General features: G+C 41.9%; 1 protein-coding gene and 1 long non-coding RNA gene across 9 annotated transcripts in view; one reads left to right on the forward strand and one right to left on the reverse strand.

Annotated features, from left to right (window-relative positions):
- LOC306978673 overlaps window positions 1–2837 on the forward strand; it is a 222654-nt gene extending 219817 nt beyond the window's left edge. The window contains exon 3 of the long non-coding RNA XR_013793910.1: window positions 2698–2837. This is a non-coding gene — a long non-coding RNA (uncharacterized lncRNA). The remainder of the gene's footprint in view (window positions 1–2697) is intronic.
- The window catches only part of LOC306978522 (calcium-activated potassium channel subunit alpha-1-like), a 149789-nt gene that overhangs the window by 2114 nt on the left and 120189 nt on the right, over window positions 1–27486 (reverse strand). For 5 of the 8 annotated variants that reach the window (XM_079577106.1, XM_079577111.1, XM_079577107.1 and 2 more), the window contains 9 exons: window positions 18220–18343; window positions 15214–15438; window positions 13932–14124; window positions 10197–10310; window positions 8757–8849; window positions 6432–6562; window positions 3720–3914; window positions 3497–3615; window positions 3203–3412 (listed from right to left, as the gene is read on the reverse strand). In XM_079577106.1, the coding sequence (XP_079433232.1) occupies window positions 3203–3412; window positions 3497–3615; window positions 3720–3914; window positions 6432–6562; window positions 8757–8849; window positions 10197–10310; window positions 13932–14124; window positions 15214–15438; window positions 18220–18343 (1404 nt within the window). Of the gene's footprint in view, window positions 1–478; window positions 508–1294; window positions 1323–3202; window positions 3413–3496; window positions 3616–3719; window positions 3915–6431; window positions 6563–8756; window positions 8850–10196; window positions 10311–13931; window positions 14125–15213; window positions 15439–18219; window positions 18344–27486 lie in introns of those variants that run through there. The other 3 variants (XM_079577112.1, XM_079577108.1, XM_079577109.1) reach the window with 3 other exon arrangements.

Raw genomic sequence — 27486 nt, forward strand, 5'->3', positions numbered from 1 at the left:
TTTCGTCATATTTTGGTCAGTTTTTCGTCATATTTTTGTCTCTTTTTCGTCACATTTTCGTCACTTTTTTGGCACTTTTTCGTCACATTTTTGTCACTTTTTCGTCATATTTTTTTCACTTTTTCGTCACATTTTTGTCACTTTTTCGTCTCATTTCTGTTAGTCTTTGGTTGCTTTTTTGCTGCATTTTGTCACTTTTTGTCGCTTTTCCCAAGTAAGGATTGCAATTTACATTCAAGTCATTATCACATACTTTTCCCAGGTTAAACCAATTGTCAATAAAAGTCTTGTTCATCTCTTTGCATTAGTTTTCATCCAGTTGTCAGTATTGTGTTAAAAAGCCCTCCTGTTAACTCCATTCACCATCAAACTGGTCCATCTGCAGATGTTAGAACATGCTCTGTTTTCACACTAAACTCTTGGCTCCGTTACTTCAGCAAAGACACGTCTGGGTGTTATGAAGCCGTCACCGCCGTACCTTGGCTCACTCTACTCATCCAAGACGCACTTCAAAACAAAAGTAAAGCAGAGAGACTGAGTATGAGAGCTGACAGGCCTTATGACTGTGAATACTCCCAGTGTTTTTTATCATTCTGAACTCATGGAGGAGGTGAACATGTGGTGACGGAGGTTCATGCAGATCAATAATGCAGAGATAAAAAGGCCTCAAAAGACAATCCAGTGTCACGGAAGAGTAACACAAAAGATCGGCGGCATGAGATATTCTTCATTCGGGCTTTCTGGTTGAATTTATCATCGTGTTGATTTAGTTTGTCCATTAGCTGTATATGAATGAAGTTAAAACCTCTTAACCCCCACCTGAACCGAGCACATTTTCTCCAGTTTGACTTTACGCAAATCTAAAAGCTTCTTGAAAAAAGCGTCATAATAGCGATGAAAACAAGAGAAAATGTGACTAAAAAAGTGCCAAAAAACACAAAAAACATGCGACAAAAAAAAGTGATAAAGTGAAGTTAAAATGGGATGAGATAGCAAAAAAAAGAGCCACAAAAAAGCTACAAAAGAGTGACAAAAACGCAACAATAAAGCGACAAAGAAGCAACAAAAGAGCAGCGAAAATGAGACGAAGACACGATAAATCAGTTTTGCAGATCTTAGCTTTCGAATGAGGCGTTACACTGGCCTATTGGCTGTGAGCTCCAGAAGCTTTTAGATGCGCTTGGTTCAGCTGGGGGTTAAGAGGCAAAAAAAAAAAACATTTGATGAAAGCTCTTTAAAAAAAATTGCTAAACTGTAAATCTACTATGAAAGAAAGTTTGCAATTATTACTAACCATAATCCTTCAGCTGATCAGTCAGCAGCTGAAAAAATGTACATTGTTACATAATGGCCATACAGATGATTAGGAGAGCATTAATACAAAGGAAATGGATTTGTTAATGTAAACCAACAGTCCTTGCCGTGCTCCAAAGTAAATGTTTCCATTTCATATATTCCATATATTCCCCCCCAAACCTCTAACAAGGACTATACGCTTTATTTAGGCTTGGAACCTTAAAGGAACAGGCCATACTAAGATATGTTCTTACCTGAGCATAGACGAGTTGATGTGTACCTGTCTGGTCTTTGTGCGTGCCCTCAGTCAAGCAAAACAACCAAAGCTGTTGTTAGCATTTAGCCTCTCCCAGTATATTCCTATAGCTCCAAAAGGGGGTGAAGTTAGAAGCGACCACGCTCTTCCAAGACCAGACAGGTACGTATCAACTTGTCTAAGCTCAGGTAAGAACAAATCAAAGTATGGAAGAACGGTGTGCCCTCAGTCACGCAAAAAGACCAAAGATGTTGTTAGCATTTGGCCTCTCCCAGTATATTCCTATAGCTCCAACGGGGTGAAGACCAGACATATATCAATATCAGCTCAGGTAAGAACATACTGTATCTTAGTATGGATAAACTGTGGCCTGTTCCTTTAAAACCAGCTATTTCCCACAATAAAATGTTACTTTTTGATAATTGTATAGAATTAGACAACTTGTAGTAAAAAGCAGTAGCCTGAGGACCACAAGATATTGGTCTGAGGGTTGCACCCCCCTGATCTACAGCTTGTCTGTCATAGGGAGTTGGATTTCTTCTTCAATGTGGTTCGACTTAAGCTTTCTCTTTTCTCCCACTGAGTTTTTGACATTTCCCTCACATGATGCCCTCTTTAACCTCTTACTTCCTGCCTTAAAGTTATATTTCAGGATTTTTGACATAGGGCCTCATTTCCTAGTTATCCAGAGTGTTGTTGATTTCTGGACATTTTTTTTTTATTCATGCAATCCTTTTATTTGAAGAGTTTCGTGGCGCTAGGCTAGTGCAAGGCTAGCACATTTCTACGGTATCAGCTAGCCTGCAGTAAAACAGTCTGACCCAAGCACAGTGCACCTGAGGCAAATCACTTGTAACACCACACTGACACTATATATGTCTGTGTCGATAGAATAATTTTTACCATTTTGCTTTTACAGTAACTGATATTTGAGCAGCATCAGCTTTGTGGTTGTATAAGCTACGCAGCGGCGGAGTGATCTGCTAGAAAATAGTCCCTCAAAATGCGATCATTCATGTGATGCAAGGTCAGACATATTAAAAAAATGATTCTATCGACAGACATTTATATGATTAGTCTGGTGTTTTAAGTGATTTCCCTCAGGTGCACTGTGCTTGGGTCAGACTGTTTTTAATGCAGGCTAGCTGATAGCGAAGACGTGAGCTAGCCTAGCACTAGCCTAGCACCACGAAACTCTTCAAATATAAGAACTGCATGAATTAAAAAAAATATCTCCAGAAATCAGCAACACTCTGGATAACTAGGAAATGAGGCCCTATGTCAAAAATCCCTTTAACCGAGCACATTTTCTCCAGTTTGGCTTTACCCAAATCTACAAGCTTCTTGAAAAAAGTGTCAAAATGCCGACAAAAATGAGAATGAAAACACAACAAAATGTGACGAAAATACAACAAAAATGTGACAAAAAGGCGCCAACAACGCAACAAAAAAGTTACAATCAGTTTTCTTTTCAAATGTTGGTCAAGAGGTTTTATTTGGGTAAAGCCGAACTAGAGAAAATGTATTCAGGCGGGGGGTAAGAGGTTAAACAATGCTCAAACTGTTGAGGTGAGAAATACTGTGGTTTTAGTTGATCTTTTTTTGCGTAATCCACAATCATGACTTTTCTTTAAAGCAGCGTGCACGTACTTTTGTTTGTCCCTGCTCTTGTTGCGGTTGATGCGGTTGGCCGTGGGTATGGAGTGCACAGAGGAGCTCTTCTTTGAGGAGTGGGAGGAGTGAGAGGAGTGGGACAGGCTGCTGCGGGAGTGCCCCGCGTTATGATCGAACTGCATCAGGCAGAAGATCAGGTCTGAGGGCACCAGCTCGAACGAGTACGGCGGGTTGGTGATCACGTATCTGCGGGCGAAGGAGACGGGGAGGGTTACTTTCGTGATCGACTCTCTGTACTGAGTTACAGCGGGACCGGTCAGCTTCTCTCACCGTTTGGCACATTGGCTTTGCGAGTTTAGGTGAGCGTCCCGTAGTCGGTAGATCCCAAAGCACAGCATGTTGTACGTCTTCAGGGCTTTACAAAACAGGTCTCCATAGCAACCACCATCCTGAAAACAAGCAGTAATATTGATGAACCGAAAGGGACGATGAGTCAATTTTGGAACACTTTTCATTCATCCAGTGTGTCGCTGAGTCTTCTTGAATCTCTTACCCCCAGGTCGGCAAAGGGCCCGTCGTACAGAGCCAGTTGTGCCACCCTGCACCTGTCCCGGTTGGCCAGCGTTTGGGGCGTGCTGTAGCCCCCTCTCAGCGCGTTCTCTTCGGCCAGCAGCCCCTCCAGCTCCGGGGTGGCTCCTCCGGTCACCAGCGTCCGGATCAACGTCAGGATGTTGTCATTGAAGTAAGTCTGAGGGAGATGAGAGGGAAAATGTTATCGACTGTAGTAAATTGATCTTGGGTTCAAGATGACCAACAACCTAGAACCTTAGAAACCTCAAGGCAAACAACTTTCAATATTGCTTTTCCCCTTTCTTTTTGAAAACCTCACTATTTCTGTGAGTTTAATGAGGATATTTGTTCAGGACAACAAATATCCTGATAGTTCTTGTTCACCATGTTTTGATTTCCACTGTTGTGGGATTTTCATAGAGAGTATGAAAACTATATGTTTTTGGAAACCTTATGGTATATACCACACAAAAACAATATGTTCAGTTAAATTCAGTGAAGTTATACTGAATTAATCTCTGTAGAGAAATTAACACAGTATAACTTAACTGTATTTGTTCTCTGCATTTGACCCATCCTCAATGTCGCTGGGCGACCTGTAGACCAGTGAGCTGCCAGCATGGGCTCAGTAACACCTGACTGGAGGATTAACCTATTGCACATGTTTTTTTTCCACTAACCTACGCAGACACGGGGAGAACATGCAAACTCCACACAGAGAGGCCTCGTCCAGGTTGGAATCAAACCCGGGACCTTCAAGCTGTGAGGCACGAGCTGATGATGCTACCAAATCTAAGGCGCACTGATGAAAGCAGAATGGCTCCAGTGTTTATGGGATGAAAGGAGAAAACAGAAACTCCAGGTACGTTTAGGACGAGGGAACAATAGTGTTCATGGTTAAAAGCTCAAACATGTGAGAAATCTTTCCATATTCATACTTAGCGTATGTGTAATCATTTGTGATATATTTTTTTCCAACTCTAAGAAATATTTAAATGTTCACCACGTAATCTACTGCAATAAACACATCTGGCTTGACATGTTGGTTGCACGGTACACTCTCCTTGTTACTGATTGGAGGTGACCTGGATTGTCAGGTCTTGTCAATAGCGTCTGCCGTCTTCGGCGCCGGCGCTCATTCACACTGACAGGTATCGACTGTGATGATGGATGAGCCCTGTCCATTTAAAACACTGCCGTTCCTGCTGTTGTCTGTGCTGTTAACGCTGACAAATGGAGACAGTATAGACAGGACCTAATCATGTCACCTCCCTTACTCTACTGACGAGCGGCGGACTTTAGAGATGGATCCACAAAGTCAAGTTATCGATTATAATAACACACTGCCTGACCAAAAAGAAAAGTGTCCAGCTGGATTTTACAAACTGTTATGATCTGGGGTTCAGCAACACAAACAATGCCCAAAGAATGAGATCCTGAATCCTGAATGACTGGGTAAATGGATTTGTTCTTCCCTGATGGCACGGGCATAATCCATGATGACAATACCAGAGTCCAGACCTTAACCCCATTGAGAATCTTTGGGATTATGCTGCAGACGGCTTCACGCAACTTTATTTCCGGACTCATGGTCCATTAAAAAATAAAATAAAAGGACGAGACAAACAATTAAAATGGCATTTTAAAAAGACAATCATGCCAATATCTCCACAAGTCAGACTGATAACATGTCACATTTTATATTAGTGAGTAAGGCCCGACCGATATGGATTTTTGGGGTCCAATACTGATATGAAGGGGGTTGGCATGGCCAAAAGCCGATATATTAGCCGATATTTAACTAATTTAATTTGATGTTTGTTTTGTTATCTTTCAAATAGTCTGTAGTTAAACATTTATTATTATAGTGAAGGTTTAAATCCATCCATCCATCCATCCATCCATCCATCCATCAGTTTTTTCTGAGGTTTATTTGAAAAATGTCTGGTCTTATAATCTGTGTATGAAGCTTCTAAATGTACCAGTGTTGAACTGTGACAGCAGGGGGCGCTGTATATTCATGTTAAGTAGGTAGCCCATGCTTTAAAAGGGGCGGGCTCATTTTAAAGCAAGACTAAGTAACTTGTTTACCTTAATAAATCCTTTCCGTAGTCACTCTGGGGGTAATACAAGTGTTAATGAGATGATTGGGGGGTCTTTCATCTCCCCCTTGTGACTACGATTGCAACTTCACTGCCACCAGGTAAGAGCACCCAATACACACTAACAGAATCACAAAGAAGAAGCTAACAGGCTAACGGGCAAAGCTAACTGCGGGTTAGCACCACGTGAAACAGTATTTACAGCCAAGTTTGAGTGAAAAAAAATATTTCCATTGTGTAATTGGATGTACAATATCCCTCTCTTCCTTCGCCTTTTGTGTCAGCGTAGTATTTACTCTCCCGGACAATAAATAAGAAAAAAAAATAAACTTGCTACGACACCTGCAGTTGCGCTTATGGCCTCTAGGGGGATGAGTTACTTAGTACTGCTTTAAAGCCTGGACTGAACCCTTTCCACTTTTAGTTCCAGAGATATCGACCGATAAAAGACAGATATTGGCTATCGGCCGATATCGAAAATCTTCACAAATGCTGCGATGATGGCAAAAGGGATTTACTCAACTCCTACTTTAACATTAGAAGACCATATTCACGCTCAGACCCCCATGACTGCTCACGCGTCTCTGACTTACCGCGCTCATGAGCGAGTCGAGGACGCTGACGGCGAAGGCGGTCCCGCAGGCGAACGGCTGCGTGAGGTACAGCTCCGTGTCCGGGTCGTCGTCATCGTCTTGGTCCAGAAACTGCACATTGGAGTCGTTCACTGGAAAAAGCAGAAAATACATCGAGCTTTAAAGAGAATGTTGCATTTTTTTATTTTTTTTTTCATTTTTTTTTTTAGGAAAGATGAAGCGTGAAAAAGCAAGAGGCCAAGCAGCAGCAGCAGAACTCTAGAGAAGAAAGAACAAAACATGAAGTGCGCTCAACATCGACAAGCAGAGGATTTGGAGCGTTTGAGACGTTGTTTTGTTGCAAAGGGATTAATTTAGATGAACTATTTTGAATTAAGATCACTATGATACAAATGAGCATAAATCAAGTTTGCGAAATCCTTTTACTTGAGAACTACTGTACCGGTCAAACGTCTGGAAACACTTTTTATGTTTTGGCTTTTCTTTATTGTCAACATCATTTCCATTGTGTGATTCAAGGTATTAAATTATGAATGAAGACATGGGATTATGCAGGAAACAAAAAAGGGTGAAATAACTCAAAATATGTTTTATACGTTAAATTCCTCAAAATTATTCTTGGCATTTTCTCATGGAGCTTCATTAGGTCACTGAATCTACAATGTAAAAAGTCTTGAAATAGCAGAAAAAACAATACTTAAAAAGTGTTTCCAAACTTTTTACCAGTACTATAGTTCTTTCAAAGATGCAGGTTAAGTTTAAATATTACAGATAGTAGATAGTAGATAGCAGTACTAAGTAACTTGTTTACCTCAAAAAATCCTTTCCGTAGTCCCTCTGGAGGTATTACAAGTGTTAATGAGATGATTGGGGGGGTCTTTCATCTCCCCCTGGTGTCTCTGGCCAGAAAACCACCCTTGTAACTTTCCCCGCTCTGACCCGGAGGCCCCAATACACACTAATGGAATCACGAAGAAGAAGCTAACAGGCTAACGGGCAAAGCTAACTGCGGGCTAGCGCCACTTAACCCTTTAATAGTTTGCTCCACCGTTTGGTAGAGCACACTTTATTGAATCATGTGTTGTTTCTAATTCTGCCTCTCTGCCATTCTCTACCAAGTGTGTAATACTCAAAATATCCAGTTTACACAAGGGTTGGACTAGTTTGGACTGGTTTATGCTGGTTTGGATTGGTTTGGATCAAGTTTGAACTCGTTTAGACCGGTTTAGATCAAGTTTAGACCGGTTCAGATCAAGTTTAGACTGGTTTAGATCAAGTTTAGACTGGTTTAGATCGGTTTAGATTAAGTTTAGACCGGTTCAGATTAAGTTTGGACTGGTTTAGATCAAGTTTAGACCGGTTTAGATCAAGTTTGGACTGGTTTAGATCAAGTTTAGACTGGTTTAGATCAAGTTTAGACCGGTTTAGTTCAAGTTTAGACCGGTTTAGATCAAGTTTAGACCGGTTTAGATCAAGTTTAGGCTGGTTTAGATAGAAAAAAATAAATTAATAAAAAAAAAAAAATAAAAAAAATAATAAAAAAAATAATAATAATAAAAATATATATATTTTTTTTCTTGGTTGTGGGGATAACATTAAAGGGTTAAACAGCATTTAAGGTCAAGTTTGAGTTAAAAAAAAAAAAGATCTCCATTCTGTAATTGGATGTACAATATCCCTCTCTCCCTTTGTCTTTTCTGACAGCGTAGTATTTACTTTCACGGACAATTAATGAGTAAAAAACCGTAACATCCTACGACACCTGCAGTGCCGCTTATGGCCTCTAGGGGCATGAGTTACTTTGTTCTGCTTTAAATGTAAGCTTTTTTGCAGTGAGCACACTCCATATCCTCAGCCAGTGTGACACAGTTTTGCCACCATGCATTTTGTCCATTGCCTCCTTCAAATCTCCACTGTTTGCACATATACAAGTCTTCTGTAGATTCCAATTACTTTCTCCAGCTGCAGACTCTCCTTTGAACACATCACTGGGCCCATCGCGCGCTGTAACTCGGATAGAGACGCGCAATAATGTAAAATTTAGCAGCAGCAGCTTCAAGGGCGTCAAAAATCGACCAGTGGAGATGAAGCGGGAGGCTCGGGACTCAGCTCTTTTTTTTTTTTTTTTTTTGATCAAACACAAAAGTCTTCTGCTGAATCAAAGATTGAAAATATAAGACAGTGACTTGGCTTTGAGAAAATGCGGACCGAAACAAGACAGGCGATTTTGAACCAATGATAAGACAGCAACAAGAAAAAAAGTGCGCAAACACCAAAAGCGGTGATGTACAGAAGGCGTACAATAAAATGCGGCGTGCGTCTTACCCAGCTCTGTGATCATCTGAATGCTCGTCCCACTGCTCTTATCCTGACTGAACGAAATCACTGGCAGCTTTTTGCCCTGTTTCGCTAACGGCGCTTGAGGAGAAATAGTTATATGTCAACAATGAAGGAGAGAACATGGAAGGGGCTGGTGCCAGGGCGTTTTCACTCCAGGGTTATGGCACTGGGTCCAGGAAGTATCCATAAACCCCCTGTATTTATCCCTGTGGTATGTTTGATATTTGGGCAGCAGAAATACTGGCAATCACAACTTTAAAGGGACTATACGGAGTTTGAAAATGTTAAATTTGTGTATTTTCCTCCCCATGTTCAAGCCATGTCCCAATGTGTAGAATGAGCCCAGACCTATTCACCACAACTGCCTCTAAAATCCTGCACTGTCACTCAAAAAGTTTTTAATTCGGGTCTGAAGTGCCGTCATGCACGAGCTTAATATAGAAGTTGCAGTTACACATATGACCTGAGGTGGCAGTAGTGAGTATAAAATGGCCAATTTGCATCTAACCCCTTTAATATTGGAGTTATACCTTAAATGATTTAACTTATTATGGTTAATACAAAGCTTAATATAGAAGGTGCAGTTACATATATGACCTGAGGTGGCAGTAGTGAGTATAAAATGGCCAACTTGCATCTAGCCCCTTTAATGATCACAATTAGCAAAGACTGATTTAGGCAAAATAATGTCCTCAGAAAGCAATAGAAAATTAATTCTCCATAGGATTTTTATCAATTTAGAAGCTGCTAATCCTGTAGTTTAGACTTCTACAAACATATTATGAATCAGGCTGGTCCATATTGACAAAAAATAACATCTCAATATTTATGGGGACTTTCTCGATAACGATGATGAAGCCATATTTTGCCATATTTGCAAGCCATCATAATTATACAAATATCTTCATATAAATTGCTTTGTTGCTGAAAAAAAAATCCCCTATTTTCCTATTTTTTCCAAATATTTCCTTTTTTTTTCTTTCATTTTCCCCAATTTTATCCCAAAATGTCAAGTCAAGTCATTTGACTCGAGTGTCCCCCCTCTGCCTTATGGTGTGTATTATGTATAAGGCTCAAATAACCATGCAGCTGTCACTAAACAACGCATTTTAGTCTTAAGCGCTTTCTGCTCAATATTGTGTGAAACTCCACAGTATAAGACTTCCATAATTTTGGACAAGTTTGAGCAAGTCTTTTGTCTTATCTATTCATATTATATATTGACAGAAAGCATTTCTTGTTACCAGGCAAGAGTCACTTTGTAAATATACCTTCAGTCCGTGTTTCAGATTTTTCTGAGTGAAAACGCCCTTGAGCACATTTGTTTAGTAAAATCTCAGATATCCACAAATGTAGTACAAAATCTGCAGCTGGACATGCTTTGTTAGTAATTAAATAAAACATAGAAGCAGTTGTTGCATTTACCTAGCTCTGTGATGATGGGGATATTGGCTCCTGTCGTGACTGAAGTTTGTCGAACTAAACCGTGGACCGGACTGTTCTCTGGAGAGGAGCGGTCCATCCCCGGAGGAGTGAAGCCTGGAGGGACAAAAGAACAGAAGTATGTGAACATGTGTATGAGCAAATTCATTTTTATTCTAATGTGGAATTGTAACATGGTAGATACAAGTGCAGCCTTTAGGTCAGGGGTGTTTTTTTTATTGTTGCTCACGGTGCAGAAGCCCACATTACAACCACACATTTCGCCTTCTCGGACCATGTCAGTGAGCGGCACCGGGCGGCTACTCATCAGTACGCTTCTGTGTGCGTTTGTTTCTCTATTTTTAAACGAAATTGTGCGCAAATAATTCGGTTGTTGAGCGTTAATTTTTTAGACCAGTTTACCATGGATTAAAGACCAACTAAACTAAAATATTTTGGGGGGGCAAAATCAAGGCCTTACGTGTTATTAACTCATTGACTGCCAATGACGTCTATAGACGTCAGTTAGGTTTTTCAATGGGAACGGCTGCAGCAAAGCCTTGAGCATGTCTGGTGTTAAGATCTTAGTTGTAATTTTATTGAGTCACTAGGTGGCAGTATTGCTCTTTGGATGCGATCACAGTCAATGTTTTGGTCAGAAACCAGCATTTTGGGTGATTTCACCTATTTACCGACGATTACTAAAGAATGGAAAGACGAACAAACTATTTTTTTAGATGAAAGAAGAGAGTCTAATCTTTCTTTTGATGGGTTTCGTGTTGACATAGACCTAGACCTAAATTTTCTGTGGGTCTTGAAAAAACAGTACAAATCCTGAAAAACCTCTGGCAGTGGGGAGCTCTCTGATTTGAAAATTGCTGGCAGTCAATGAGTTAAAAAGCATTAAATCAGATTCAAATGGCATTAATTCTAAATTTATAAGAAATGTATGACATCGCTCCACAATTTTTACTGTATAACTGTGTGTGGATCGGGAAGTTTGGGCATCTCTGCTGAGACTGCTGCCCCCGCGACCCGGCCCCGGATAAAGCGGAAGAAAATGGATGGATGGATGGAACTCGGGCTGAAGATTTGTCCAATTATCTTTCCTCTGTTTGATGAAACGTTTGCAAATCTTAAGAAATTAAATATGAGCCATTTTTTTCTCTGTTTGTGGCATTTAAATATAGTATTAAAATGGCATTAAAAAGCATTAAATTTGACTTGCTTTTCAATCAAAGTTTACAGTTCTCAGGCTTCAGCTCATGTTTGTTGCTGCTCGTGAATAAATTATTAAAAGTATTTTCCCGAGCGACGGAAGGACACCCCTGCCTGCAGCTTTTACATCCCTCCTTCTCCGCGCCTATAGTTTATGAAATTAACCCGGACATTCATCATCCACGCCGCTCCTCCGCCGCCGCCGTAACGGTCGGCGTCCGCATCGAGCCGCGTGCTTTTTAGAAACCTCTGACCTCTCGCAGACAGAGGCAAGATGGCTGCCAATCTGATTACGCCACTTATACATGTATGACCCCGGCGTTTTCTTTTTTTTTTGCCTGAGTCAGCGCGGCGCACGGTGGACGTCAAAGCGGCGGCGATGCATTATACATCGCCGACCTCGGATCTAATGTGCTTACTTGTCAGTCTGCGGCGACTCGCGGATGTCAAGTCAATTCAAATTCAATCTCGCGTCGCTTTATTTCGATTTGGCGGCGCCATCGTGAATGATGCTGTTTTTTCTTGATTTTTTTTTTTTTTTTTCTTTTCCTGGAGGTAAAAGGATGTTGGGGTAAAGGAAAACAAAACGAGGAGCGTGTCAGGTCTATTAGAGCCAATATTGAGGCGCGTCAAATGTACGAGAGGGTCACAGTCGGGTGATTTATGTACGAGCGGTCTGTGTGTGAGGAATGGAGGGCCATTAGTTTTGCTGATGCATCAATTTGTCCGACACGGAGCTGAATATTTACTGAGTGAATCGAACCATGGAGTTATACACAAAGAGATGCGCCTTATGCTAAAATTATGACTGGGACATGGATCGTTTTGTGATGAATCGAGATGCATCTTTACCTTATCGGATCAATACAAAGGATTCCATTAATTGTGCTAATATTAAGGCCTTACATCTCATTAAAAAGCATTACATTGGATTCAAACTGGTGGTAAATCTAAAACTTCTTGGTAAATTATTGCATTGCTCGACTGTTTTTACAGCACAAGTTTGTCAAACGAAGAAAATAAAGCATCTCAAACACATGAACTGCAGCTTTGCCTCATTCCTCTATTTGATGAGTTTGCAAATCTTAAGGAATGAAATATGCAGAGGGGGGGGTTTGCGTTTGTGACATAAATAATACAGTATTTGGGCATTAAAATGACATACAAAACATTACATTTGACGTGCTGATATCTGTATAGTGTGTATAACAACACAATCATAATACAAAGGTGATTATTTGGTCAGCTGTGCACACTGATGACCGGCCCGAGCTCAGGTAAAGAGGAAATTAAAATGACCTTTAGGGCCTGGAATCAGAGTTGTTGTTGTTTTTTTTTGTTTTTTTTACAAAAGTTTAGACATAGACTGATATAAATGGTAAATGGTCTCAACTTACAGTATATAATATCTTTTTTTTTTCAAATCTATTTCTTATTTTTTTCCTTTGTACCTATTGTTAATATTGTATTGCATTAAAAGTGAGGGAAATCGACAGAGCAAGACATGAGACTGTGATTGTTATGTGCATGTGACAAGACTTGCTATGTTGTGTTATTTTGTGTTCAGGACCCCCTTGAAAAAGGGATGGTTCATCTCAACGGGTCTATCCTTGAAATAAATCAGATCATCAGAAGCTGACTGACAGAAGCGCTGTCACGACTGCACCAACGGTCCCTCTGACCACCATACATTCACACAGATCATTCATCCTGGCCTATTGTACAAACCGGAGTACCAGGAGGAAACCTACGCAGACACGGGGAGAACATGCAAACCCCGTCCAGGTGGGAATCGAACCCTTGACCTGCTTGCTGTGAAGCGAGAGCGCTAACCACTGCGTTACCGCGCTGCACAATAAAAATAAAAATATAGCGCTTTAAGCGCTTTACAGTGAGGAGCCAGTCACCCATTCACTCTCTCACTCATACACCACTATAGCAGACACTGGAGGCAGGGTGGGTGAAGTGTCTTGCCCTAGGACACAACGGCAGTGGACACCTGCAGGAGCTGGGATTCGAACCCCCCAATAACAGCCAAATTTGAATCTGCTTTTGGACTTTTCCAAATAGTTCACTCAATGTCAGACTCATTAGCATGATCGAACCAGCTTAGCATCAGTCATTTTAATGGACTCTGGTGGTGTTTTCATACATTTGCTGTAAATATTGAAAGAAACGTCCTCTGGAAAAGACTTCCACTGTTGGTTCCGGACCCACAAGTTGAGAACCACTGCTTAGGGAACTTGTTCTGCTTGTGAATCCTTTTCCACTTCAGTCAGGTTAAAGTATTGGAATTCCTCATCAAAATGCAAAAGTCCATTTATGGCAATATCTAAACCTTGGCGGCAACAGTCTACACTCTTGCCCCACAACAAGATCCCAGGTTCAATTCTGAGACCTTTCTGTGTTGTTTTCTCAACCAAAAAACATGTACAATAGGGCCAGAACTCCCATGAAAGAGAGATTCTGTGTCTCAGTTTCCTTTAACCGAGCAGGAGGATGTTTTAGTTTGGGTAATACCTTGTGAGTTGGCCTGCAGGACTCCGATGCTGTCGTCGAACAGCATGGACTTGATGTTGAGCGAGGCCAGGATGCACTCTTTGTCCTGCAGCGAGGCGTCGTCGATGTTGTTCTGATTGGCCGACAGGATCACGCACATGTCGCACAGGTTAATGTTCACCGCGCGGAGATCGGCCCGGCTCAGAGGGGTGCCCTGAGGAGAGGGGGGGGCAGGCCTTTTGAAACACATTAACATCCCTTTGCAATGGAGCTCAACATCCTGCCCATTTAGAATCTGTATGGCAACTACTGACATTGCCGCAAATATTAAAACTTCTGTGTAAAGATCGTCTAACTTTTCACTTTGTATTGTTTTTGTTCTTTTTGCTTGACTAATCCCTCTGCTGGCAACAGTGAGGAATGCACCCTATTGAAACAGACAATTAGCAGCACAGATATTAGCGGAGAGAACTTGAAAATAAAAATCTGAAAATGTGAAAATGAGGTGGGTGACAAAATGTAAAAAAAGGAAAAATTGGTGATTTATTTTTCCAGCAAACTGTTAAATTAATAAATCAAGTGAATTTGATTTGAACGGATATGTATTGTATACGTCTATATGTGCATGTGCACGTGCATGTACACGCAAATGGGTATATATATGTGTGTATTTATTTGTATGTGTATGTACATATATGTGCTTATGTGTTGTGAATGCATGTATGTATGTATGTATGTATGTGTATATAGCCGCTCTTTCAAAAAAGAGAAAAAAACATTTTAAAAATAGATCTCTCGACTCGTGTGGCTGTAGTGAGCAATGGCGAGTGTTTTCACTCCGTGATGAAAGGTTCTCAGGTGGAGCTTTATGGGAACTTCTGCAGCGCTAGGTAATAATAAACATGAATGAAACACTGTAAAAAATAAAGTACTACATTAGAAAAATGTACTGTATGTGTAGGTTTTCTCCTGGTACTCCGGTTTCCCCTACTACTAAAGCATGTACAATAGGTTCCTCTGTGGGGCCAACCTGGTTAAATAAAGGCCATTAGTATGTTTTTGACGAGAGAACAACATTGTAACATGGAAAAAAGCTCTAAAAAAAAAAAAAATAGCCATTCTTTAAGCGTCCTGAACCACCAGTTGAAAACCCCTGGCCCACAGTACTGACTCTGCAGACATAGTTGGTCTGGAAGAACTAGCTTTAAAGAAGGAACAATGTACTTTAATCTTATGGAGGTTATTTTTGGGGTAGCATTTTTAAGTATGGAGACTAAAGTTCTGAGTTGTGTCCGGTACTCACGGGCAGTATGGAGACTTTGGGGAAGTTGTGCAGCGTCTCCCACTCCCTCTTCAGGTACTCGAGCGACCCCACGAACACGATGTGCTTGAGCTCGTGGTAGTGGAAGTTACTCGCTCTCAAAGGCATCACGAAGTTCCTCACCCCGATCAGCGCCGACTTCGCGTCCCCGAAGATGCACACCACCACGTGCCCGCTCAGCACCGTCATGGCCGCCTCGCTACGGGTCTGGAGGCGGAGTCAAGCGGCAAATACAGTTAACAACACAGGAAACATGATGCGGCTTCATGTCAAAACCAACAAATTTTTCACTCTTTTTAGCCGTTTTCTGTCGGACAATACACATATTTATCACACACAAATATAGTCAAGTCAATATAAGAACCATATGGAAAAATTTTCACAGCAAATTATTCAGTAGAAGTGGTTAAAACAGCACTTAAGCTACCATTAGCATGTGTAATATGAAGCTAATGCTAGCTTCCTGGTTAGCATTGTCTTTGTTTTTCAAGTATTCATGAGCTGTTGAGCCACTTTACTCCTGTTCATGTCTCCGTATCTTTATTTAATAGATTGACAGTAAGTAGGACTACAGTTTATCTGTCAAACATGGTAAGCAAGTGACTGATTGGCGGCTGAGGCCGAACCAGTCACAACCATCACAGGGAATTGACAAGGTTACATCTGTTAGAGGATAACATTAAATCACTATTTATTATACTGGGTCAAGCTGTAAAGTCGTACTATCGCTGTCATAGCCTTGACTTGTGGTGCTCAGACTCTCAGCCACTGAATGCTTTACTTGTGTATCAGTATGACGCTCGAGAGGGTATTTATCGCTTTTCTGTGAAAGCATAGACAGACTTGAATGGTAGGACTAGCTCAATGTCTCGAGTTCATGTCTCCGGGTCCCGTACCGATGGTAAATAAACTTCCACTGTATAAGACATCAAGACTGCTGCCTATTTTTCATTTATCCTCTAGCACCGTAACTCACTGCACTGCTATGTTGTAGTTCCATTAACAGTGACACGTGCAGAAGCCAAAACTAATAATGAAAGAAGGAGTCAAGAATCATCAGTTTACTATATTCAGTTCATATTTTGTAAATTGGACTACAGCTGTCTTCTTGACGCACAGCTGTCTTCATTATAATAATAATGCATTGGTTTTATGTAGCGCTTTTCTGGAGACTCAAAGACGCCCCACAGCTGCCCTGGGGTAGACTGACCGAAGCAAGGCAACCAGTCTGCGCCATCGGCCCCTCCGACCACCACCAACCACTCACACACTACATTTGTTAGGCTTCCTGGTGTTTCCCAAACAGTCTCCCATCCAAGTACCGACCATCAACCATTTACTCTAAGTAAGTTCCCAGATAAAGATCACAAGATGCATCCATTGTCATCCATTCTTATAATTAACTCTATATTGACCATAAACCCCAAGGTATAAACATTTCCCAAGTATAACTTTCATTCCGACGCGTGGCATGCAGTACTTTCAACACTATGGAACAAATAGTATCTATAAAGGACTGCTTTGAATTCATGTTCCGCCCCCGCCTTACGCTGTCTCCTGTGATTTAGATATGTCAATTTCCTGTGTATTTCTGAAATGCCATTTGTCTACGTTTGCAGTGATATGCAGAAATGTCAAAATACTGACAGACTGAGATAGACACTTGACAGGAGGGCTCTCTGCTCGTTCGGAGGAATCTACTTTGACTGACGTGACATGATTTGAAAAGTGGCATATCAAGTATAGCCTAGTAGCAGCCTATCTAGGGAGCCTAACACATGCGTCTTTGTGTAGTAGTTCCTTCTGAAGCGAAACATTACAACCAACGCTGGTAATAGAAGCAAATGGTACAGACATTCTCTTCATCACTGCACCTTTTAATCCTGTTTTAGTCTTGGTGTGGTGGTCATTATTAAAGTGGAAATTAGGCATGTATAATTGTGGTTTATGGACCTGCTTCTGGTCACTCCAGATTTGATATTTCACGTGTTGTAACTTAAAAATAATGTACGTGTGAGGAAAAGACTCTTGATACGTAAGAGCTGGTCTGTTAGTATCTCGTGTGTTGCTCGGAGCGCCCTCTGCTGCCATCAGAGAGAGTTAACCATGGTAAAAAACAAAACAAATACAAGCCACTATTTTTTTATATCCAACATCATGCTAACATGTCAATAAAATCCATAAAACAGTTGGAGAACGAGCCCAGTGATGCTTTAAAGGGACTAGATGCAAGTCGGTCATTTATATAGGCTACTCACTACTACCACCTCAGGTCTTACACGTAATTGCAGCTTCTATATTAATTTTTTGATTGTAACATTTCTAAACTCCATATTGTCCCTTTAAGAATATAAACATTTGGAAGTTACTCCTGGGTTCTATCTATTTTGCAACAAAATCCAGGACAAACGAATCTGATGACTTTTTGCAGAAGACAAAGAAACAAAAGTAAACTGGATTTCTCAAATGTGAGTGAATGAACTGAAATACTACTCCAGGTACAGTATGTCTTTTGATAAAAGAAAAAATGACTTTTCATAATATGCCTCCGTAAATGCCTTTTTTTGTTAACACTGCCTGACATAAAATGGAAGAACCAGCAATGTTACGTGCCCCAAAAATAAGGTAAACTGAATCCCTTATATTGAATGACCAGGTTATTTTTGTTTTTTTCCCAAAAAGGGCATAGTCCAAGATGACAATGTCAGGATTTATTGGGCTCACATAGTGAAAGAGTGGTTCAGGGAGTATGAGACACAATCACACATGTATTGGCAAACACTGAATCCAGATCTTAACCCCATTGAGAATATTTGAGATGTGCTGGAGAAGGCTTTGCACAGTGGTTACATTCTCCCATCGTCAATACAAGAACTTGGTGAAAAATGAATCCAAATGTGTGCTTTTTTGGCCAGGCAGTGTATAAACTTAATAAAATTTCATTCAAATCAAATAGAAGCAATTGTATTAAAAGGTTTTACGACCCACCAGTGTGACTCTCTCGATGTCCTTGGACAGACACCAGTGGAACATTCCGGTCGAGTCGTATTTCTTCACGTTTTCGTCCATGCTCTCGATCGGCTCGCTCCCCGGGATCAACAGAGGGTCGTGTCTGCAACAAAACGGAAACATTTACATGATACTGTTTCTTAAAGGTCCAATAATATGCTTTAAAGGAATAGGCCACCGTTTTTACATACTGAGATATGTTCTTACCTGAGCTTAGACGAGTTCACTTGTACCTGTCTGGTCTTCACGCGTGCCCTCAGTCACGTAAACACAGCTCTGACAGCGTTAGCATTTAGCCTCTCCTCCTCTCCTCCATAGCTCCAAAGGAAGAGCTTGGTAGCTTCTATCTTCACCTTGTTCGGAGCTATAGGGGAGAGGAGGCTAAATGCTAACGCTGTCTGTGCTGTGTTTACGTGACTGAGGGCACGCGTGAAGACCAGACAGGTACAAATGAACTTGTCTAAGCCAAGGTAAGAACATATCTCAGTATGTAAAAACGGTGGCTTATTCCTTTAATCAGACTTATAGCACAACCTAGACTTGATATTTTTGTAGTTTAACTTAACTTCTTGCCCCCCACCTTGACCAGCAAATGCATTTTCTCTCGTTTGGAAGTACTACTCAAATCTAAAGGCTTCTGGACTGGACAACAGTTACTCATTTGAAAGCTAAGGCCGACAAAACTGATCCTAACTATTTTGTAAGGCACTCTTGTAAAAGAGATTTTTGATCTCAATGAGTTTTTTCCCCAGTTAAATAAAGGTTTGAATGACTGAGTGAGTTGTTGCATTGTCGCTGCGTTTTTGTCACAGTTTTTAAGGGTTTTTGTCACTTTTTTTGACACTTTTTCGTCTCTTTATGTCGTCTTATTGTAGCTGCTCTGGCATGTTTTTGTTGCTTCTTTGCCGCTTTGTTTTGTCACTTTTTTGTTGCTCTTTTGTTGTTTTTTCATCCTCATTTTTATCCCTATTTTGACTATTTTTTTTCAAGAAGCTTTTAGATTTGGGTAGAGCCAAAGAGGAAAAAATGTGCTTGATTCAGGTGGAGGTTATGAGGTTAAAAAAACGTACATGTTTACAAAAGACCTCCCGGAATTAAGATGCTACAACAGGCAGTTACACAAACTATTCACCAGCAGAGGGCGCACCACCCGCTCTCACCGCTACAGTTACCAATGTTATTAGGGAAGAGGTTCAAACTGAAGTCAAAACAAAGGTGGAAACCGGCAAATATGATCATCTGCACAAGGAAAAGACAACTCTGATCCTGGTCAGATTTTCAAATGATGCTTAGAGAGCCCTCTTCTGGCAGCAGGATGAATTACCCATGTACAAGTCACCATTTTTACCCGATGGCATGATAACAAATGAATGAATCAGCTCAGAACCAAAGTAAAAATTGGCTAAAAAGTAGATTTTTCACGATACAGTATGTCTCCTCAGATAATAGCAATAGTCCTTCTCTCTGTAACGGAGCTAAACTTCCCCTGAACAGTGTTAACCCCAAAGACATGTCGCCTGTGGTCAGTTCCGCGGCCGCTGCCTTTTAGTCCTCCTTGTCTCTCCTCAAACATTTATGCCCTTCACTTTGAGAAGCAAATCAGACCGGGCAAATGGCTGAAATATTTAAAGAGCGGCGAGTGTGAGCTTTTACCGCGCGGCTGTGTACGCTGCAGACGGAGAGGCGGCGAGGGCAGGGCAGATGCAGCTGTGTTTCATGTTTGGTGCCAGTCAAATCTCCTCCGCTCGAGTGAAGCTAAAGCCACAGTGACAGGGCTCTGAGTGAGACAGAGAGACGAACGAGGCCTGACAGCGACGAGAGGAGGAAGGAAGCTGTTTGCAACACGAAGAACAGGCTGCTTGTATGGTTACGGCGATTGATTGTGCTGTATGTGTTGTTTTGCAGACGAGTTCGGGATTGTGTCGGCAAAAAGTCTCGGGAGAAGGGGTACAATCTATATTAATAAACCAATGGACAAGTAAAACACTGGTTATCATTCACAATGGACTATTCTGCATTTTAGCTATTGTTAGTATGGACTAAGGATGCTTGCTAGTTCCAACTAGGTCGTAGTGATTTTGTCGTTTAGTGTCAACAATTGTGCCTGTAGAAAGACCAATGCCACCCCTTTTTCATCTTAGTTCCTGTTCAAGTGAATAGGCACAGAATTCAGAGGTATTAACTGAAAACTAGTCCAAATTTGTAAATCGACTGTTATGTATTGACTCGAAATTTAAGCTAGCATAGCCCAAATATGTACATCAATGCTAAAGATGCACAAACTGCGAAATTTGCAGATAGTTGAGTAAAATCTCTAAGCTGTTGCTCTCACAAACCCTCCCGCGCCTCCCGACTTCCTCATTAGCGCTGGAGGGAAATGCGCCATGTTTAGACACACAACAGCAGCGCACACGGTCTGTTTTCCTGGCACTAATGTCACGTTTGCAGTGTGGATCTATGGTGCCAAAAGTAGAGCATTTAAGTTATTTAAAGGGGCTAGATGCAAGTTGGCCATTTTATGCTTACTACTGCCACCTCAGGTCATACATGTAACTGCAGCTTCTATATCAAGCTCGTGCATGACGGCACTTCAGACCCGAAGTAACAACTTTTTGAGTGACAGTGCAGGATTTTAGAGGCAGTTGTGGCCATTCTACACATTAGGACATGGCTGGAACATGTAGGGGCAGGAAAATACATAATATAAACATTTTTAAACTCTGTATAGTCCCTTTAAACTTCATGTTTGGAAACCTGTTGTCATCTTTAAAGGAGGCGAATCGCTGGTGTCCCGCTCCCTGCAAAGTTACGGGTCAGGTCTGAGGAGATGCGAGCTTTTTGAGGTATTTTTCACCAATAAAAAGCTCATAATGAATAAATGAAATAAGTTCTTGAGTTTTTCAGTACAGCTTTAAAGCAGAACTAAGTAACTCATACCCCTAAAGGCCATAAGCGCCACTGCAGGTGTCGTAGCATGTGCCGTTTTTTAACTCATTAATTGTCCGTGAGGGGAAATACTACGCTGACAGAAAAGACAAAGATATTGTGCATCCAATTACACAATGGAGATCATTTCTGTCACTCAAACTTGGCTGTACATACTGCTAAAGTGATGCTAGCCCACAGTTAGCTTCTTCGTGATTCTAATAGTGTGTATTGCGCTTCCGGGTTGGAGCAGGGAAAGTTGCAAATGTAATTTTCTGGCCAGAGACACCATGGGGAGATGAAAAAACCCCCAATCATCCCACTAACGTTTGTATTACCCCCAGAGGGACTACGGAAAGGATTTATTAAGGTAAACAAGTTACTTTAAGCTTTGCCACCATTAGTAACTACCTTCTTCAAATAAATAATCATGTTAAAGTTTTACCACACATTTGATACGAGTCTAGCCTTGAATATCTTTTACTGTAAACTTTTTAACAATGCATTTGAGCATCTGCATCCTCCTCCTAAACTTGCAGCCCGCGGTCGATACATAAACAGTAGTGACATTGCCATGAGTGCGTCAGTGCTCCGTGCTGCTTTTGAACTAAACCGCCTTTGTCACATTCTCCGCCGTCGTGCGCCGTGAGTCCGACAGGCGCCTTCTGTGCCTGTCCAAAACCTTTTAAACCCTCCACGCTGCTGCTGCGCACAAGTGGGGCATCTCTATAATCATCTGCTGGGGAAGAATGCCTCCACCTTAAGTAACGTGTTAAGTATGCATGCAAGTGTCAGCCCCCGACTGCGGGACTTGCCTAAGGGCGAGGTGCAGAGAAAAGCCTGCCTCTAGGCCCCACATGCCCCACGGCGAGACCTGCAAGTGCCCTTTAGGAGGGAGAGAGAGATGGAGAAAGAGGGAGGTGGCTGGGTTTTAATCTCAAAATGTATTGTGGTAGAGTGAGAATGCTTTAAAGTGGACATATCATGCATTATTGAAGCTTAAAATCATTCTTTTGGGCACCACTGTTGATATTTCACATTTTCAAATTTGAAATAATGCAAAAGAGAACAGTAAGGAGTGACAGAGAGGGCTGACCTCCCTTTGTAGGCAGCAGTGGGACTGACATGATAGACCAGTGAAACCAAAATTGCATTAAAATCCAGCAATCCCACACTTTACCAGGATAAGACAGATTCACCAAAGTGAGCAGCATTACTCAAACCTGCATGAACTGAAGCAAAATAGTCGTCTCCTAAGGTAGGGTTGCCAGGTCTCGGCAGCCGAAAAATATTTTAAAAGGCGCCTAAAACCCACTGACATACAGCGCGGTTGGAATTTTCAATGATTTTACTAGTTTACAGAGCCCATGTGCTCCTGCGATTATGAGAAACTGCAACTTTCTACTTCTCTCATTGAAAAAGGTGCTTTTAGGGCCTTGGATTTGAGATTTTGTCATTTCAAACAGTGATTTTGATCAAGAAATAAGCTGAAAATGGTCCAAAAAGTAACAATAATATAATAATAAAAGCCAACCTGGCAACCCTATAGCCTAAAGCAGGGGTGTCCAAACATTTTTTCATGTGGTGCCGCATATTGAAGTGTATATGGGGTGAGGGGCCACAGATCAGGGGTTAGTGACGCAAAAGTTTTGATTAGGTGTATGTAGCAGAGGTTTAAATTATGCCCCACCCTTTATTTATGCTTAAAACCTTAATGCCAGCTCTGTCTCACAATAAAATGCTAGCTGTTAGGTTAGAATTGTGTAGAATTATTAAACTGGAAATGAAAAGGACCATCTCGATTCAACAACAATTCGCCAAAAATTGGTCTGAGGGCCGCATTTGGCCCGTGGACCGCACTTTGGACACCCCTTGGTCTAAAGGATTGGGTGTTTTTTTATGCCTTGACGCAGACAGGGCTGTATATATTTCAGTAGTACTACTTTAACCCCTCAACCCCCACCTGAACCGAGCACATTTTCTTTGACTTTGCCCAAATCTAAAAGCTTCTTGAAAAAAGGGACAAAAACGAGGATGAAAACGCAACAAAAAAGCCACAATAAAGGAAAGTAAATTAACGAACATGCGATAAAAAAGCAATGAAAGTAGTAGTAGTATGAAAGTGGCAAAATTGTGACGGAAACGCCCCCCAAAAAAGCAACAAATTGGCAACAAGAAACTGGAAAAAAAATAGATGAAATATAAAAAGGCTGGCAACACTAGGAAAAAATATTTTCATCAGAATTGTAGGTCTTAGCTTTCAAACAAGGCGTCACACCTATAGACTGTAAGCTCCAATCGAGAAGCTTTTAGATTTTTTTTGAGAACTGGACAAAATGCGCTCGGTTCAGGCGGCGGTTGAGAGGTTAACGATACTTGTTTCACAATACCGATACCTGAACAATACTTTTTTTTCAATATTTATACTAAAATATTTGTCATTGAGAACCATGAAACAGAGCAACCAAGTAGCCTACCTCTCTAGGTTTTTTCATATTGGTATTAATTAACGGTGCCCAGCCCTAGCCACAGGTGAAAAAATCCATTAGCATGTTTTGGCCATGCAGTTTTATATGACAAAGAGGCTTTACTATAAGGCTGCAACGACGCGTCGACGTCGTCGACGTCGTCGATTACGTAAATACGTCGACGCCGTTTTTGTGCGTCGATGCGTCGCTTGTTTACATTTCACTTCCAGCGTGGCTGCGCGTAATGCAAACGCTGCGACCGAGGGGGGAAAAGCATGGCAAAAGTCGTCAAAAGTGTGGGAGTATTTCCAGAAACGGCCTAATAATGTTGTTGTTTGCACACTGTGTCGAGCGGAAATGTCATATCACAGCAGCACAACTAACCTGGCTAACGCCAGACTGCTGTGTGCGCTCCAATCATTTCGAACTGCAATATCACTTGTGATTTTAGTCTGGCGTTAGCCAGGCTACAGCACAACGGCTATAAACGAACATGTGAAACGAAAACACCCGCGGCTGCAAGGGCCCCGCATCTCAGTCAAACTACGGTGTTGTTTCACTGATTAATCAACGCGTTGTTACGGGGACAGGCTCTGACAGCGCGCACGCACTCTCCGCCTACTTTGCCGCATATAAAACCAAAACGGAGCAGTCTGCTGAAGTGAATGAGCAGGAGAGACCGACCGCCTTCCCCGTCTCTCCCAACACGCGAGTAGGCTACTTCTCCGCTCGTGCCCCGCTCGGCTGTCTGTCTCCCGGTTCTCGCTTCGCCTCATGCTGCCCTCATGCGCGGCTGCATCCCGTCCCCGTGTCCCGGGCGCTGTTCTCATGTTTTCTCTGCGCGGACTCGGGGCATCGGCCACACACTCATTTAAACTCTCTTGTTGTCGTGTCTGGCGGAGAATCAGGACAGTAGTTTCATGGATAGACGAGAGTGAAGCCGTGTCCGTGGCCTTTTTGTCTCAAAGAGGAGTTGAATCCACATGGTTCTCACGAGCACAGTTACTTACAGTAACTCTGGTTCTCTGAATGTGCATAGTCTATAACGGGTTGGGCGACTCACAGGCTAATTCTCAGTGGTCAGACAGAAATAACCGTCAGGTGCAGGTTTCAGTTAGTTTTAAATCAGCGGTTCCCAAACTGTGGGTCAGGGCCAGAAGTGAGAGAATGGGCCCATTTGCCATTTACTATTTTAAAAAGTGGGGAAAATAGACTTGTAGTAAATAAATATATAAAAGCCATGCCATTTGGACACATCAATGTTTTTTTCTTCATTTTAAATGAAAAAATAATCGGTAACATGAAAAATAATCGATAGATTAATCGAAAAAATAATCGATAGATTAATCGATTAATCGAAAAAATAATCGATAGATTAATCGATAGAAAAATAATCGTTAGTTGCAGCCTTACTTTACTATAGGCTTTACTATAGGCTCACTATTTCAAATGAGAAAATCTAAAATCCAAGGCAACTAGAGCTGCTTTTTCAATGCCGGAGTGAATCCTCAGAGAAGCACATGTGCTCTGTAAACAAGTACAATACAATGATCATCCTTGTCGCGCCGCATGTCCGCGGGTTTTGGGCCGCCTTTCGGGTTTGGCTGAGACCTGGCAACCCTGACGCTCCAACTGGCAAAAGCCTACACTTCAAAACCACATCCAATCTGTCCATCATCATTTATTTACAGCGGCCTGGAGGAGGGCACTCTAAAATCATGTCTGATCCACTGTACACACACACATGTTTTCTCCTCTGCTTGTTCTGCGGTTTCCCTCAGGCTAAAGGCATCTCCACCTGTACTGCGCGCTGTATTAGCATTAGCCGATAGATAAACATGTATTCACCGGGGCTACAGGGCACGGGCGCCTTTTATGTTCGGAGCGGGAATGACCTAAAGCGTTTTGACTCCCTGACATAGCTTAATGTGCTTCAAAAGGAGGCACTAACCTTCTCAGAACCTATTGTTCATCTTAATCGAACTAAAATTGCAACTCCAGATACTTCATGGTTCACTGTACATGCTTTATAGAGTTGTCAGAGGTATCAGTATTTTTGGACATTATGGATTTTACAGGTGTCATGCTGTGTTTGGATGGAAGGAAGGACTTTATTTGCACATTTCACAGACTCTTTACATTACAGTATCATCATTGATCTTAGCCTAGGAAACTGAGCACCCAGAAGAAACCTTTGCAGACACGAGGAGAACATGCACAATCCACAGAGAAAGGCCCCGTACCAGCTCTGCAAGAAAATCTCAAATCTGCCATATCGGATCATTGGAAAGAGGGAGAACCGCTTTATGAACTGGGACAATGCCAGGGTCCTCAGTAAGAAGCATCACCGCCGGATCAGAGAAGTCATACAGATCAGGAAACGTGCGTCAACTATGAACCGGGACGATGGAGCGAACACCTTATGCCACACCTGGAGAAAGTGTCAGGAGGGAGGGATTCAACATCTCTAATCCTCGTGTCTGACTAAATGGACCGTGACAGGGTTTATACAGGCAGAAGCAAGTCAAATGTAATACTTCTTAAAGCCATTCTGAATGTCCAAATATTATATCTGAATGGCACAGAAGCAGAAAAAATGGACTTTCAATGCTTTTTAATGGAAACCCTGCTTGAAAGATATACAGAAAGGCCCCTGGATTGAACTTGGAGCCTACTTGCGATGACCACCAATGCAAAATATCACAAGCTTTTTTTCCCCATGTGTATACAACTTAAAGGAACAGGCCACTGTTTTTCCATACTTAGATATGTTCTTACCTAAGCTTAAACGAGTTGATACATACCTGTCTGGTCAACCAAAGATGTTGTTAGCATTTGGCCTCTCCCAGCATATTTCTATAGCTCCAAACGGGGGTGAAGTTGGAAGCTACCACACGCTTCCATGGGTACGCACAAAGACCAGACAGGTACTTATCAACTCGTCTAGGCTCAGGTAAGAACATATCACAGTATGGAAGAACTGTGAGCCCACAGTCACGCAAAAAGACCAAAGATATTGCTCGCATTTGGCCTCTCCCAATGTATTCCTATGGCTCCAAACGGGGTGAAGTTGGAAGTGAGCTCTTCCAAGGGCACGTATCAAGACCAGACAGATACGCATCATCTTGTCTAAGTTGAGGTAAGAACATATCACAGTATGGAAAAACAGTGGCCTGTTCCTTTAAGAGCAGGAGAACAGCAGGGGGCCCTCAGCCATAGGAAAGCTCAGTGCACTATTCATGAAAGGGCTCTTGCAACTTACATATTTTGTATAGTTCATCATGTGGTCTGTATCAGAAAGGTACTTCATATCATAAGTATCACATTCTATTGGGCCTTAATATCGAAACAACTATAGTTTGAATTCAACTGGGCTAGAACCAGGAAGTAACGTTCCATGAGAGGGCACTAAAATCCTTGTCTTCTGAAACATCTCCCATGATGAATTCCTCTTGCAGATGCAGCCAGCGCTGGATGACGGCCGTCCTGCAGTGACAGGGGCGAGAGCGGCTCTTAAGCAGGACTGGCACTGATGACAGAGCGTGGATGGATCGCCCCGGGGCACGTTCTCCATCTCTCCCCTCGCTCCCGCCATCCGCGTTATACATATCTACACTACAGAGGCATTTTAAACAGTACCTGGCTTTTATCTTGTCCCGTGGCATTAGCTTAGCCTCCATTGAGTTTGACGGCAGATAACAACGCAAGGTTATTACAGAGAAGAGGATGCTGATGGCCATTAAGTGCCGCGTTAGCATTAGGCCGGGCGCAGTTCGGGGAGTTTGACGCGATGCGAGCTGACAGCTGTCTTGATACTTAGGACGCTATTTATTTAATATGACAACACGGCCTC

Source organism: Gobius niger (genome assembly GCF_951799975.1).
Source record: "Gobius niger genome assembly, chromosome: 19".
NCBI lineage: Eukaryota > Metazoa > Chordata > Actinopteri > Gobiiformes > Gobiidae > Gobius > Gobius niger.